Below are 14,963 nucleotides of genomic sequence, written 5' to 3'. Positions count from 1 at the left end.
TTGTGTGATTAGAAGCCGACCACCATGGAGATGCGGGATTGGAAATGGCTACAGATGCAGGCGGTGAGTACCATCCGTATGTACCTGACGGATGAGGTGGTGATCCATGTACTGAGCGAGACTACTCCGACGGTGCTATGGTCGAAACTAGAGGAGTTGTACATGGCAAAGTCTCTTACCAACACTCTTTTCCTCTGGAGGCAGTTCTACCAACTGCGGATGACTGAGGGACAGAGCGTGCAGGAGCATCAAGCCACTTCCAGAAGATCCTCACCGACCTCCTCAGCGTTGGCGAGAATGTTGAGGAGAAGACCAGGGTGCTGGTTTTGCTGGTGTCGCTTCCCCCTTCGTACAAGTCCTTGGTGACGTTCTTCTAGTGGGGAAGAGCACTATCAAGATGGACGAGGTCACCACAGCGATACTCCATAACGAGGTTCTCAAGAGGGAGAACCTTCCAGCTTCGAGCTCAGGTGGCGGTAACTCAGCTTTGGTGGCTTTTGGAGGAGCAAGAGGCGGTAAACGGAGCGACAGGAGATCGCAACGAAGGCGGTCCAAATCCAGGAGGGACTTGAGCAAAATCAGGTGTTACCGGTGTGAGGAGTTGGAGCATCTAACCAGAGATTGCCCTTAACTCAAAAATCGGACGGTGGCTGCTGTAGCGACGGCCGGCAGTGATTCAAATGGAGATGTCCTGGAGATATCTGATGAGGTATCTACTTCTTTTCAGCAGTGGATATTAGATTCTGCATGCTCCTATCATGTATATTGCAAAGAGGAGCAGTTTGACTCCTTGGAGAACAGTGAGGGCACTGTATATCTATCGGATGGATCGAGCTGTGCGATCAGAGGCATCGGGATAGTCAACTGGAGGACACATGACGGTGCAGTGAGGAGATTGGGGGAGGTCTGATACATACCCGATTTCAGACGGAATCTTATCTCACTTAACAGATTGGATTCGAGAGGCTACAGGATGGTAGCTAGTGGAGGAATCCTGAGGGTGCTACGCGGTGATAGGATTGTGCTGGAGAGGAAGAAGGGGAGCAGAGGACATTATTACCTGATGGGGAGCCCAATGCGAGGTGAAAATTCGAAAGCCAGGTGGAGCTCCAAAAGACGGATCGGGCATGAGACAGGAGACTCGATAGGACGAGAGGCGACGTCGCAAGGTGAGATTCCTATTGCCGTAGGACAATGCCCCGAGCAGGTCTCAGGTCAAGAGGAGCACAGCATACGATGGAGATGGGATCGAGCAGCCTGACTCGACTCCCATGTTTGCCTATCCATGATCAGTAGGTGATTGCCCCAGGGCATGGGGGTGAGGAGATCCAGAAGCTCTTGGAGTTTGAAGGAGGCCGAATATCTAGTCGAGATGGAGATTGTTAGGATTTGATGCCTCGAAATTCAGCCCACATTAAGCCCACAGTGAGGTTTGTAGCAAAAAATGGAGTCTAACGAGACCAAGATCATCCAAAACAGAGCACGGATGGAGGAGATACGAACTTTTGAAGTCGGTACGAGACCCGAGGCAGCGTAGGACCGCCGGCGGCCGGCGGCGGGCCGATGGAGCGACGGCGGCTCGGCCGCATGCGGCGCCGCGCGGCCTAGGCAGGGCCAACGTGCGGGACGCATGACCCAGGCGCGCGGCCCAACGGGCGGGCGGCCCAGGCAGGCGCACGGCCCAGCCCGTGCGTGGGCGCGGCCCAGGCCCGCGCGTGCGGGCTGGCCCAGGCACCCTGCCTGGGCCCTGTTCTCCGGTCCACCATGGATCGGGCGGTCCACGGGTGGGCCTGTGGACCAAGTTGACGTTTCCCACGCGTTTCTCACGATCCACGGTACTATTTCGTGGACCGGAGCGCGATCGGAGGGCCCAGGTGACTCCCGATCTTGATCCGACGGTCTGGGACATGATTTGGGCTGATTAAAGACTCCTAAACCTAATCTAAACCCTGTTTAAGCTCTTTAAAAGGCCTGTGACGCATAGGAAAGAGGTGGGGTTCAAATTTTTGCACCGTACGGAGTCGTACGGAACCCGAGAGAGGCGGAAGCGTTGAGAGAGAAGGAGCAGGAGGCTCCTGGACAGCAGTCGCCAGGCACTTCAGGGGTTCAGGGGGTATTCCAAGAGAGAGAGCGCTTTTGAGAGGAAAATTTTTAGAGAGAGAAAATTGGGTGTACAAAGGTTGAGGGTGAGGTCTCCTCTTGTAAAATTTCTTTTTCATAGTGAAGTTTGCATGTCCCGTGGAGGTGAGCCCTTTTGTGGCTGATCCACGTATTTTGATTGTTTTGTTTTGTTTATTCTTTCTTTCTGCTGCATCGTATGGTACTGAAAAGATCTTGAAAGGTGGTGTCCAGACCAGACATCCATCCAACACACCCTTATCACTAAAGACTAAGATTTGATCTTTTTGCCAAAAAGGGATATTGAGATGGAGAGGGCTTTAGCCTTATATTGGACAATGAGCCAGGAACCTTACCTTATAAGGCTTGGAGACCCTCTTTCCACATATAGCGCATTTTTGGGCCCAAGGCCTAGGGATAAAGCCGTGCAGCACTACACAGGATGGCCGGTCGCTTCTCAAGCATGGTGCACCTCATGCAGGTCAAAGCAGACAATACCACACGTCGGAATGAAACAGGATCCGACCTCATGAGCTCGAGATTTCTCTGATCACAATACTAGTGGCCCATGTAGGTCCCCCAATATATAGTGTCTTTTCGGTAAAGGTCCAAGCTGAAGGGCAAATTCATCCGAAGGAGGCTTTGGCTCCCTGATTGGGGTGGCTACTATTGAAGCGAAGAGGACTTTAATCCCATATCGGATAATGAGTCAAGGAACCTTGCTTTATAAGGCTTGGAGACCCTCCTCCCATGTGTGATGCGTTTTTGGGCCCAAGGCTCAGGGACAAAGTCATGCGGCCCCACGCAGGATGGCCAATCACCTCTCGGGCATGGCGCACCTCATTCGGGTCAAAGTGGATAATACCATACATCGAGATGGAGCTGGATCCGACTTCATGAGCTCGGGATTTCTCTGACCGCAACAAAGGAGATAAAGTACACCTAATATTTGTTAATCACAAATATCATACGAGTTGCTTTTGTTAATCACAAATATCATACGAGTTACTAATTTATACACCTAGAACCGGTGGGGTCGGTACCCTTTTTACTCGACCTGCAATCTTTCTTGGCCGATCAGGAGGCATGGGAAGGCTACGTAGGGCTTCCTACTTGCTAGTATTTCTGTTACTTACATACTAGCTTAAAAACTTATGCGATGCATGGGATATGATTACATATATAAATATATAATTTTATATTATTTTAAGTTTCAATAATTTGACTAATTTTCATGTGCTGTGCATTGTGATGGTAAATTGAAGAGGAACATTTGATGTCCGACAATAAAAAGGAAGATGACGGTAGAGACAATAAGAGATGAATTAAATAAAATATTAAAATATAATAATATAAAATAAATTATAAATATTTTATAATTTTTAAATTTGATAGCTGGTGATTTTAAAATATTAAAATATCTCCTTACTACTCTCTACTTAAATAGATTTTTAATAAAAAAATTAAGTCTTGAAAATTTTTAAAATCATAATAAATTCATCAATATATTACGACTGTGTGATTTAACTATCCTTTGGTTAATATTTGCTTGTTTTTTAATGAAAGATGGCTGGGGTTTTGTGTTAGATATTTTTTTTTATACCAATAACGATGGACGGGGTTGGACATAGGTTTTGAGCTCCAAATTTTTAGACGGATATTTATCCCTTCTAGGCTCTTATATATAAATATCCAACTCAAAACCCAAAAGCCAAGCCACCGGCTAAGCTTTCCTGTTTGCTCCAAGCCTCCATCCGAGTCAAACGTGAACACCTAATGACTTGAACCGCTCCCACCTCGTCACCGGCCTCGCGCTGGTGCTCACGGTCGAGGACGCAGCCATGGAGGGCTCCTACTCGAGCTCGTGAGGCCTCCATACGTCATGCCTCATCACCGGCACAGGCAACGTATATTTGGGTGGAGAACACGGGGGAACAATGTCTGGGGCAATGCGCGTGGCCGTTCCATCGGCCAGCCTACGCCGGCATCTACATCCCTCGCGGTGGTGCTCACGACTGAGGACGTAGCCGTGGAGGGCTTCTGCCCAAGCGCGTGCAGCCTCCATACATCTCACCTCGCCACCAGTGCCGGCGGGCAGACGCGAGCAGCATACATTTAGGTGGGGAATGCGGAGGGACAGTGCGAGTGGCCGTTCCACCGATCGCTCTACGCTGGCATCCGCATCTCGTCCATCGAGGTCGCCCCTTCCCCTAACCTCTCGAGCGCCCGCGACGCCTGCGCGTGGTCCAGCGCATTCCTGGACCTCCCGCCGCTCTATGCCGTCGCCTTCCTCCTCATCGTCTCCGACATCGGCCTTCCCATCGCCCGCTACGGCGTCAAAACCCTCCCCCCTCCTCTGCCACTGGCCCCGGCTCTTTCTTCCATCGACTTCCGCAACGCATCTTCGGTGAAGCGCTGAGCGAAGGCGAACGAGGAAGCTACGCGTGAACCACATATATGGCTCCCTCTCGCGCCCAAACAAACTAATACTCGAATTCTAATTAGCTGATACTTGCAATGAGTGATCCAGACCTTGCAAGCCAGGCAAAGTAAATCTGTTAGACTTCACTTTTACAGAGACAGAATAGCTGTGGAAGCTGTTCTGGTGGAAAGGCTTTTTTGGTTCTGAGAAGTGGCTTAATGAACTACACGGTTTCTTCAAGTCTTCTCACAGACGACAAGCTTATAACCAGTGAAGCAAATTTTGCACAATAAAAGGAAAAGAATAAAACCAGGGATGTAAATTATAATTATTGATCATACGCATGAACATACAAATATGAAGGGAACAAATTGCTTTCTAGTTAGAGGGTTGCATTGTTGCCATCTGGGAAAAACTCAAAGAATTGTCCACCTCTCATCATATATAAGTTGTATGTATAATGTATTGCACCTGAGATAAGCTCTGTTTCTTTATATATATATATATATATATATAAAGGGAAACATGAAGCAAATCAAAATTGAGAGCAGAAAAAGAACCACTAACAAAAGATCCTCTGAATTGCACAATGCAATATGCTTTGAACACCCCCCCCCCACACACACATACCACTTGTCAAACGGAGGCCTAACAGATAAGCATGGAATAGCCTAAACAACGGCTGTTACAGCTGAGCAATATAAACTAAATTTGATTTTTGAGAAAAGTTAAAATTTGATAGATTAAGTTCTATCAGATAGGCATGGAATAGTTTAAACAACATCTTTTGCAGCTAAGCATCGTAAATTAAATTTAAATTTAACGAAAAACGTTTGAATTTTTAAAAATCATTTTATCAGGCAAGCATGGACCATTTTAAAAAAAAGGGCCATTATAGCTGCTGAGCATTATCAACATTGATTGCCTTTTTTTGGTTTTTTTGTTGGCTAATTTTAACGCCACAACCATTAGTGGTTAAATGTCCACCGTGTATATCCATCAAAACCATTTTGCGGTGCTTAAAGCTGATTGGTTGATGCGTGATCCAAGTGTCCCCAAGTGATCGCTGGCATGTTCCCTTGCATGACGGGACAATCTAAGACGACTTAATCTCCTTAATTTCAGACTAGGTTTGAGGTTTGCATCTTGGTTCTCATCCGGGGAACAAGTCCATAACAGTTAGTACCCCCCCGATCTTTACGTAGAAGAATTCTCTCACTAGATTTTTGATTTTTGATAACCCTTCTTATCTTTCACTACGAAAATTTAACTCCCCTTTACGTTTCTTACATCCTTATATATATACACGGCCAAAGAACAGTGGTGATGTCATTAGAGCTGACTTAATAACAACAACTCAGGAAACAAGGAGAGAGCGAAGGAAGAGAGGAGAGATGGAGATTGAGAGGAGGAGTTTTCGTCTTTTTACTGTAATTCTCATCTTTTCTTTCCTGCAGGATCCGGCTACTGCTATTAAAAAGGCAAGCGATGCTACGTATTCTGATATTTTCTTATACAGTTTTAATGTTTTTTTCAGATTATTGATGGTTGGAGGAATGGCTGAAGTTGTCTTTTTTTTCTTTTTTCTTTTCTTCTTCTTCTTCTTCTTCTCCTTCTTCTTCTTCTTTTTTTTTTTTTGAAGTCATACTTAAAAATTCATATGTTCTCTCATGCATAACTAAAACAAAAAAAAAAAAAAAAAAGAAGGTTGACAATTTGATGAAAACTAAAGGCAAGTTTTGCTTGGTTTCAGGTTTTATTTGAGCAAATATTCTATGGCTGTAAGGAGATAAAAGAAAAATAAAATGAAGAATATAGATGAGTAAAAGAAGTATTATATATGTATAGTCATTGATCAACATTATCCAATTCCCACCTGTAGTTTGAATAGATTTCTCTGAAAAATAACGAGTTACTTATATATGTGTGAGAATATATGTGAGAATATTATCAGGTTATCACCATAGTGATATTATAAAATTGTTTTCCTTGGATATTATTCATATATTTGTATATTGGTTTAATGGCAGTCTTATGTTGTGTACCTTGGTGGTCATTCTCATGGGCCCCACGCCACTGTGGAAGACTACAAGCGAGTCACAGACTCTCACCACGAGTTCTTGGGTTCCTTTTTGGGAAGGTGAGGCAGTTCGCATTTGCTTGATCTTTAACATATATATTTTATCCATCTCGCTGATTTATATCTTTCGCAGCAAGGAAAAGGCCCGCGAGGAAATGTTTTACTCATACACCAAATATATCAATGGCTTTGCTGCAACTTTAGAAGAGGAAGAAGCAAAACGGATCTCAAGTTAGATCTTATTTCTGTTTTAGATTTGAGTTGTATTTCTTTTGCATTTTTTCTAAACAATTTGGTTTAATTTTATGTGCAGAACATCCTGAAGTTATATCAGTATTTGAAAACACGGCAAAGAAATTGCAGACAACGAGATCATGGGATCTAGTTGCAATGGAGAGAAATGGCAGGGTCCCCCCACAATCAATTTGGGCCCAGGCAAATTTTGGCAACGATACAATCATTGCAAATCTTGACACTGGTTGACTTCTTTGCCTATTTTTAACATCCTTTATCTATGGTATTAGTGATTAAATTTGTTTTCTCTAGTCTTGTGGAATATGTTCTCAAAAAAATAAAAACATCGTAATTTATGTAATAGAATCTGTTCGATTACTTTTCGAGAACAAGTTTTTATATTCCTTTTTTTTTTTTTATTACTTTGTCATATGAATTGGAATTTGACATAATTCTCTCTTCTTCTGATTCAGGGGTGTGGCCAGAATCTGAGAGCTTCAATGATCGAGGAATGGGGCCGGTTCCATCTAGATGGAAAGGATTCTGCCAGAATAACACTAAAGAAGGGGTGCCTTGCAACAGGTCTTTTATTTTAGGCTCCAACTCCTAACCACAGTAAAATAAAAACTACCGTTAATAATGATACATAAGTTTATCTTTGTGCTAATGATTCTCAAGAACAGTACTCGCCAAATAATTTGTTTCGGAACTATTAAATATTGAACAAATTATTCACTATTCATTTATCAAAATGCATCATAGATATATATTTTTTAAATGTCTCTTATGACTTGGAAAATTGTTCCAAATATTTCACAAAAAAAATTGGTAGACCTTTCATATTTTCATCAATTTTGAAATTTCTCTATTCTAGCCAAATAATTCGCATCAGCTGTGCCATTTCTGTTCTTAAACACATTTGAGCCTTATAAGTTTTATATAGTTTTGCCGTCAATCAAGTAAATGTGGCAATTGATCGGCTCAGGTAAAATAGATCGGATGCATGATAAGTCGAAAAAAATATATTAATCCGAATCTTATATTTTTACTAAAAGATCAAAAATTCATATTTGGATCTGATTATTTTATTAAAAGATAATCTGATTTACAATGGATTGATCAAGCATCGGCAACCCTATAATAAAAATAATTATATTTATTATATTAAATGCTTCTTAAAACCTCAAGTTACATGAATAACCTTTAATTGTGCAGACCAAATATTTTTCTGAGTGGATTCTTTTTTGATCCCATTAATTCTTTTTCTTATTGGTTCAAATAACCTATAAGTATATTATTCTTTTTTTTTTTTTTTTTTGGGTACGGTAATTGTAATATACATAGTTGTAAAGCTCTCTTTTTATGGATCCAGAAAGCTGATCGGAGCGCGGTACTTCTACAAGGGATACGAAAGTGGATCCGGGATTAAGGTCGTCAACGGCTCTGCACGGGATACCGAGGGCCATGGCAGCCACACCCTGTCGACCGCCGCAGGTCGCTTCGTCCCCGGGGCCAACATCTTCGGCCACGCCAACGGCACGGCCAAGGGTGGCTCCCCGCACGCGCGCGTCGCTGCCTACAAGGTCTGCTGGGGGGACTGCTACAACGCCGACATCATTTCAGCCTTTGAAGCTGCCATCGATGATGGCGTCGACGTGATCTCCCTGTCCCTCGGCGGCGACCCCACCTTTTACTTGGAGGACTCGGTTGCGATTGGCTCCTTGCATGCCGTCGCCAATGGGATCACGGTGGTCTGCTCTGCCGGCAACAGCGGCCCCATTCCAGGGTCGGTGACCAACGTTGCACCATGGATCCTAACTGTGGGAGCTAGCACTATCGACAGGGACTTCCTTGCCTTCCTCACTCTTGGTGACAAGACGCAGATAAAGGTTGTGCTCCTCTCAGCTTCATTTGGTTCTTGGTGATCCATTTTACGTCATTGCAATGCAAGTTTTTGGTACGTAAATGTCAGTTAGAAAAAGTAACAGTAGTGATGGGCTTTTGTTTGAGTGTGGTTCAGGGGGAGAGCCTTGCATCAGAAGTGCTACCAGCAAATAAGCTTTATCCGTTGATCAGTGGTGCCGATGCCAAGAAAGCTAACGTTTCCGCCAGTGAAGCGTAAGGAGCTTTTATTTTTGGGCATCATTTAATTAAGATAGAAGTGACAAAAGCAAGCTGTCTTTTTTCATACCAACTTCTCCCTATAAAATTATTTTTTCGGAAATTAGACATGTTTTACTGTGTGATCTTTATTAATTTCTTCCATCCATTCTTTCGTCTTCTCATGCATGTTCTCGAATTCTTCTGAGCATGGTCACATTCCATGAATTAATTAACACATCTTTGAACCATTCATCATTCCACAATATATGAGTTTCAGGAAGTTCTCAAGGTCCATTTGCTAATTGTACACCAGTTATATCGGTCGTCCCCATGTCTTTTTTGCGGCTGTTTCTCTGATACTACTTCTACCTTGAACTAATATATAGAAATTGGAAACTCTTACATCTTCCTTTTCTTTTTCGGAAAATTTTAAATTTTACCGTTCGGATTTCTTTCATACTTATGGAAAACATTTTTTGCTCTTTAATAGGATTTCAAACTTTTTTTTTTTTTTAAGTGAGTATGATGGTGGTCAAGCACTAGGAATTAATTGTTTGATGAATTCATTTTTTGCCGTGTAACGCCCTCAGCCTCAACAAATTAACATTATCACGTAATTCTATTTTGCTACAGACAAATTCATGCAACATGATAATAAATTACTATTTTGATTGTTTTCGAAATGTTACAGCGATTTATGCTACCCGGATTCTCTTGATCCCAACAAAGTCAAAGGAAACATCGTTGCATGCATCCGTGGGGATGTTGCGCGACTGGATAAGGGTGCAGAAGTTCTGATGGCTGGAGGCGCCGGGATGATCCTCATAAACGATAAAACGAATGGAAACAGCTTGCTTGCAGATCCGCATCTTCTTCCAGCTATAATGATTACTTATGAAGATGGTTTTGCACTACGCAAATATATGAACTCTACCAAGTAAGTTTTTGCTTAGAAAGTAAAAGAAAAGAAAAAACAATCAAATATGCAATCATAATTAGAAAATATATATTGCTTTCTTTCATCGTTTTGGTATGTTTTGCAAAAATATATTTTTTATGAATAAACGGAATTATATTTTCTAAAGATAGCTTTTGGATTTTTTGAATATTTTTTTTAGCTATATGATGGTACTTGCGCCCCTACCTAGATTTTGAACCTCGGACCTTCTCCAAGGGCAAGCCCTTAAGAGCAGGATGCCAGCCAGATGAACTAATAAACAGTCTTTTTTTTTTTTTTTTTTTTCAATTTTTTGTTATATTATATGTTCATTTTACTTCATTTTATTGCATGATATTTCTTAAGAAGCTCAAAGCAATAATATATTTTTTTTTGAAATTTTAATTAAAAAGAAGAAGAAATCTTATAATAATTCCTCTCTCTGCGTGCGCGCGTGCAGTTTACTCATGCACCATACTAAATATGTCGTTAAGAATGTCACGCGTGCAATTTACTGATGCAGCTTGCTAAGTTTATCTCACTCTTTTTTTAGGTCACCCGTAGCTTACATTTCAGCCCCAAAAACAGAACTAGGAGTGAAACCGGCACCAATGATGGCTGCGTTCTCTTCTCAAGGACCCAATCTCGTCTCACCTCAAATTTTGAAGGTTTCATTTATCTGCTAATTCTTGCAGTAAATTTATTAGTTACTCCTCCATTTTTTTGTTTGTAAGGATTACTTCTTAACTTATCACTATAATTTCCAAAAGAATATTGTCACGTCAATCACCTCAACTTATGAATTCCCTTTGTAGCCTGATGTCACTGCACCAGGCGTGAGCATTCTTGCTGCCTTCACGGGAGCCACAAGTGCCACTGGCCTAACCTTGGACAATCGCTACGTCCCATTTAACTTGATGTCCGGCACATCCATGTCATGCCCCCATGTCTCTGGTGTTGCTGGTCTCCTCAAAACACTTCACCCTGACTGGAGTCCTGCTGCTATTAGATCAGCCATCATGACCACAGGTAATACTCATCAGTTTATTTACATTATTGTTTTGATTTGCCAAAGATATTGCACTTGAAATTATAAGTTAGAAGCTATTCTATATGTTAAGTAAAAAAAAAAAAAAAACACTTTCATAGTAAAAGAAAAATGTCGATATGTTAATATAACTCTCATTCTTTTGCAGCAAGAAGTCGGGATAACACAGGATCACCAATGAAAGACTACGGCTTGGCCAAAGCTACACCATTGGAATATGGTTCTGGTCACATACGACCGAACCGTGCCATGGACCCTGGCCTGGTCTTCGACCTCAACTTCACCGACTACTTGAGCTTCTTATGTGCTTTTGGCTACAATTCAACCCAGTTGGCTCAATTCAAGAAGGGTTATCAATGCCCAACTACTCCTATGAATTTGGAGGACTTGAATTACCCTTCGATTGCAGCTCCTAACGTTACGAGGACTCTTACTGTGACTCGCACCATGAAGAACGTTGGATCACCTGGGACGTACAAGGTCCGAGTAGAACCTCCTTATGGGATAACCGTGACGGTGAAGCCGGAGATCCTCAAGTTTGATAAGGTTGGGGAGGAGAAGGTGTTTGAGGTCACTTTGAAGTCACAAGAAGGCAGCATTGGTAGAGGATATCAATTTGGAAGGTTGATATGGTCCGATGGGAAGCATTATGTGAGAATTCCTCTAGTGGTGAACGCCTTTGCGTGAGGTTGTTGGCTTGATGGATCCATAGGATTTCCTCTATGTTTTCTTAGATTTTTCTAGGTGTAAGCCATGTTCCTCAGAGAGAACAGGGAAATAGCGTCATAGGTACCGTTCATTTAAATTTTCTTAGCAGTTGATATTAGTGTTTAGGTTGACATTGTTTCAGTTGGTCACTTGAATTAGTTGCCATTTCGGCAATTCAAAAGCATTAAAGAATATCTTCCTTTCCGATAGTTTTATTATTTCTTCTCTTGCACATGGTATGACGACTTCATTCTGCGTTTTGCTGAAAGGGACATTATTTTCATATGGTTAGCGTTCTTTTGATATAATTGCAATGAGGAATTGAGCAAAGGTAACATCAATATATTATATAAAAGCAAAGTTAACATCAATATATTATATAAAAGCATGGTTGTATATTATATAAAAGCATGGTTGAGATCTGATCGAAGATATCCGAACTTTTGATAGGGTGTTATATAAATATTTTCGAGATACATATTTTTCAGGATGATAACAAGAATTTACACATATGATTGATCCATTATTTATTGGAGAATATAATTGATCCAAAGTTCTTTTAACTTACTCTTAAGATGTGCATACACCTTATACCTGAATATGAACCTGAAGACGCAGAAGATGATTAAAAATTTTGGTTACCGAAAATAAAGACGTTATGTCGAACCTACAAAAAATGTTGTCTTCAAAAAAATTTCCAGAATATAAACTAAAAAGATTTCTTTTAGTTAACAATGGACACTATTAATTTTGGCTCCTATAATATATGATACTGATGTATAATTTTTTATACCAATACCATGCAACATAAACTTTACTCTTATAAGATTCGCATTTGTAATAGATTTTATGTTTACATATTATAATTTTTGGGGGCTTTGTTTGTACAATGGTCTATAGTTGTTTCTTCCAGATGATTACTTAATGACCTACTCTTTTGCAGTGATGTTCATTAGATCTTTTATTTTTACTTTACAATAGTTATCTAGCATAAACGCTGTTTTCTTTCATCATTGGATCTTTCCTTTTTGCTTAGTTGCTCATTGAGAATTAAACGGTAGATACTAAACCTAAAAATACTTATTTGCCTTTGCTATTGGAGACTTAAAACAATAAAAAATGCTTTCCGAAACATAGAAACATATTGGTATTTTATAACGTTAGACACATAGATTTTTTTTTTCATCCTTTGCTTTTTTTTATTTTTTTTATATGAGTTTAATTTTATTATTTGTTATTAATTTTTTCATCTTTAGCTGTATTTCATCTTTATTTTATATAATTTAATAAAAATATTATTTTTTTGTTATCATTTATAATTTTTTTATTTTAATTTTCGTGCATTGCATGGGTGTAGGTCTAGTTAAGGATTTTTTTTTTTTTTTATTTCTTTATGGATTTAGACCCTTACCAAGGATGCCAGTCCCATATCAGCTATACTTTTGGATAGACCTTCGATATTTATAGGGGGTTAAGAAACTCAAATAAAATCATTATAAATGTAATCAAAGAAGTAATTTCGGTTTACAATGACTAATCATTGTATTTCTGGTTGGATTTGAATGGGTGCATGTGAGACTCGTGTGCATTGACTATGCACTAGGTAAATCTTAGGATCACCTAAGTACTTATATATGATTAAAAAATTTGAATAATATGATTATTTTTTTGAATAAGATCCTAGATTGTTGAAGATGATATAAATTTTAGTTTTTTTTTTTGGGGAATGAGTCAGTGATGATATTGGTTGTTTAGAGGAGATCATACTATCTCGTGAAAGAAATTATTATGCGGAAAAAGTATTGCTGAAGTGGATGCAATTGCTCGAGAATTTTGGCTTTATGGGACTAACAGGACTGACTTCACCTTTTAGATTTTATAGAGTTTCTGAAAAATCTCTCTCCTGAACGAACAGGTTAGTAAAAGTAGAAGCATGATGACAAAATAACCTTTCCGCGAGAATTATTTATTTAATGAAATTTGTTTAGGACCATCTGTGTTTCCTTAGAAGTGTTCTACCGTGCGGCTGGCTTTGGGGGAAAAAGAATTTGCCAGTCCTCGTCTTAAAAATCCGAGTGCATCCATAAAATTAGGTTGAAACTGGACGTACAAGATTGAACTGAATTTGGTTGTATGATTTAAAGCCAAACTCTATCATTTGCTCGCCTGGTTTGATCAGAGGTTGGGACTACTTCTAAATCCCGGTTGAATAGATCGCAAATTGTATGGATCTAGCTTGATTGTGATCCAGGATTCTCCAGATAAGAGACTTCAAACTACGGGCAGGTCACGAGACCACCCATAAGATGGTTAGATTTTCTCTATAAGGCTCACTAGAAGCTCTCAAAGCTTAAGCACATCAAAATTTTAACTTCACACGTTTTCATGAAGCCCACCTAAAAGGTGTAAGCCAGCCGCATGTTTGATCGGTTCTGAAGCTAGTTGAGGCCAGTAAACTGTTTTAAGGGTCTAAGATCCCAGTTAGTTCCGGCATCCGTCGCATTCACTCCGAGGTTGGTGGCATCGGACAATAGAAGTAATCCTATATTTAGCTTGTACGCACCCATTAGAATCGCAACGGGTGCCATGGAAACTTTTCCATTTGATCACACCTAAAAGGATCCTCCAAACGACTTCACTTTTGAGATCATCAAGTGTCAATTTTCACACTAGATAGCTGCCTGAAAGTTTCCACAATCCAGATGAAAGAAAACCAAGGAGAAATAACTTCATTCCTTCGAATACTTTTTTTTTTTTTATTGGTTTTTGTCGTCGTTCCTGCTATCAAATTATAACCATAATTAATAAGTCTCGTCCATAAAAGTCTTCCGACGGTTGCTTATGATTCATCCATCGAGATCTACATCTGCCACCAGCCTATCTTTGCAGGTCTATTAACCCCATACCATCTCCAACTAATGGTAAAGTATGACTTCATTTCAATGTCATTTTCACTTCTGTTTACTAGTTTAAAGGCATTTATTACCAAAAAAACTAGTTTAAAGGCATTAGTAATTCTCTAAAGATGATAGACAAATTCAAAATATTAATGGTTTTATCTGGGATCTTAATATGATTATAAAATCTGGGATCTTAATATGATTATAAAAAATCTAAGCATAATAAACAAAACATGGACATCCAGTGTAATTATTTCCTCCTTGTTTTTTTAGGAATTTTTTAACTTTGGAGAGGAAAATATGGTGAAAACGAAAAATTGACCCACCTTGTTTGGCACCAAATATAAGAATATGTTATGATTGAAATAGAAATAACGTACCCAAGTTCCGCTTCCTTCCTCTCTTTTTTTTTC

The 14,963-nt window shown here is 40.2% G+C and overlaps 1 protein-coding gene across 1 annotated transcript; it reads left to right on the top strand.

Annotated features, from left to right (window-relative positions):
* Positions 1-4,000: 4,000 nt before the first annotated feature.
* On the top strand, positions 4,001-11,629 carry LOC105060604 (subtilisin-like protease SBT5.3). Its single transcript, XM_010944393.3, has 13 exons — positions 4,001-4,141; positions 4,259-4,525; positions 5,998-6,021; positions 6,571-6,680; positions 6,754-6,851; positions 6,934-7,098; positions 7,328-7,436; positions 8,227-8,743; positions 8,875-8,972; positions 9,649-9,894; positions 10,448-10,562; positions 10,710-10,923; positions 11,091-11,629. The coding sequence occupies exons 1-13, from the start codon at positions 4,001-4,003 to the stop codon at positions 11,627-11,629; spliced, it is 2,643 nt and encodes an 880-aa protein (XP_010942695.2).
* The last annotated feature ends 3,334 nt before the right edge of the window (positions 11,630-14,963 follow it).

Source organism: Elaeis guineensis, chromosome 1, assembly GCF_000442705.2.
Source record: "Elaeis guineensis isolate ETL-2024a chromosome 1, EG11, whole genome shotgun sequence".
NCBI classification, from domain to species: domain Eukaryota; kingdom Viridiplantae; phylum Streptophyta; class Magnoliopsida; order Arecales; family Arecaceae; genus Elaeis; species Elaeis guineensis.
Note: the sequence above shows the minus strand (reverse complement) of the source record. Positions and strands in the feature narration are given on the sequence as shown.

Bases quoted from the DNA above. Each gene is read 5' to 3' on its own strand.
- LOC105060604 (XM_010944393.3), top strand. From the start codon at position 4,001: ATGCCTCATCACCGGCACAGGCAACGTATATTTGGGTGGAGAACACGG. The intron at 6,852-6,933 runs GTTAGATCTTAT...TTTTATGTGCAG, and splicing joins AGAAGCAAAACGGATCTCAA to AACATCCTGAAGTTATATCA. The intron at 10,924-11,090 runs GTAATACTCATC...ATTCTTTTGCAG, and splicing joins ATCAGCCATCATGACCACAG to CAAGAAGTCGGGATAACACA.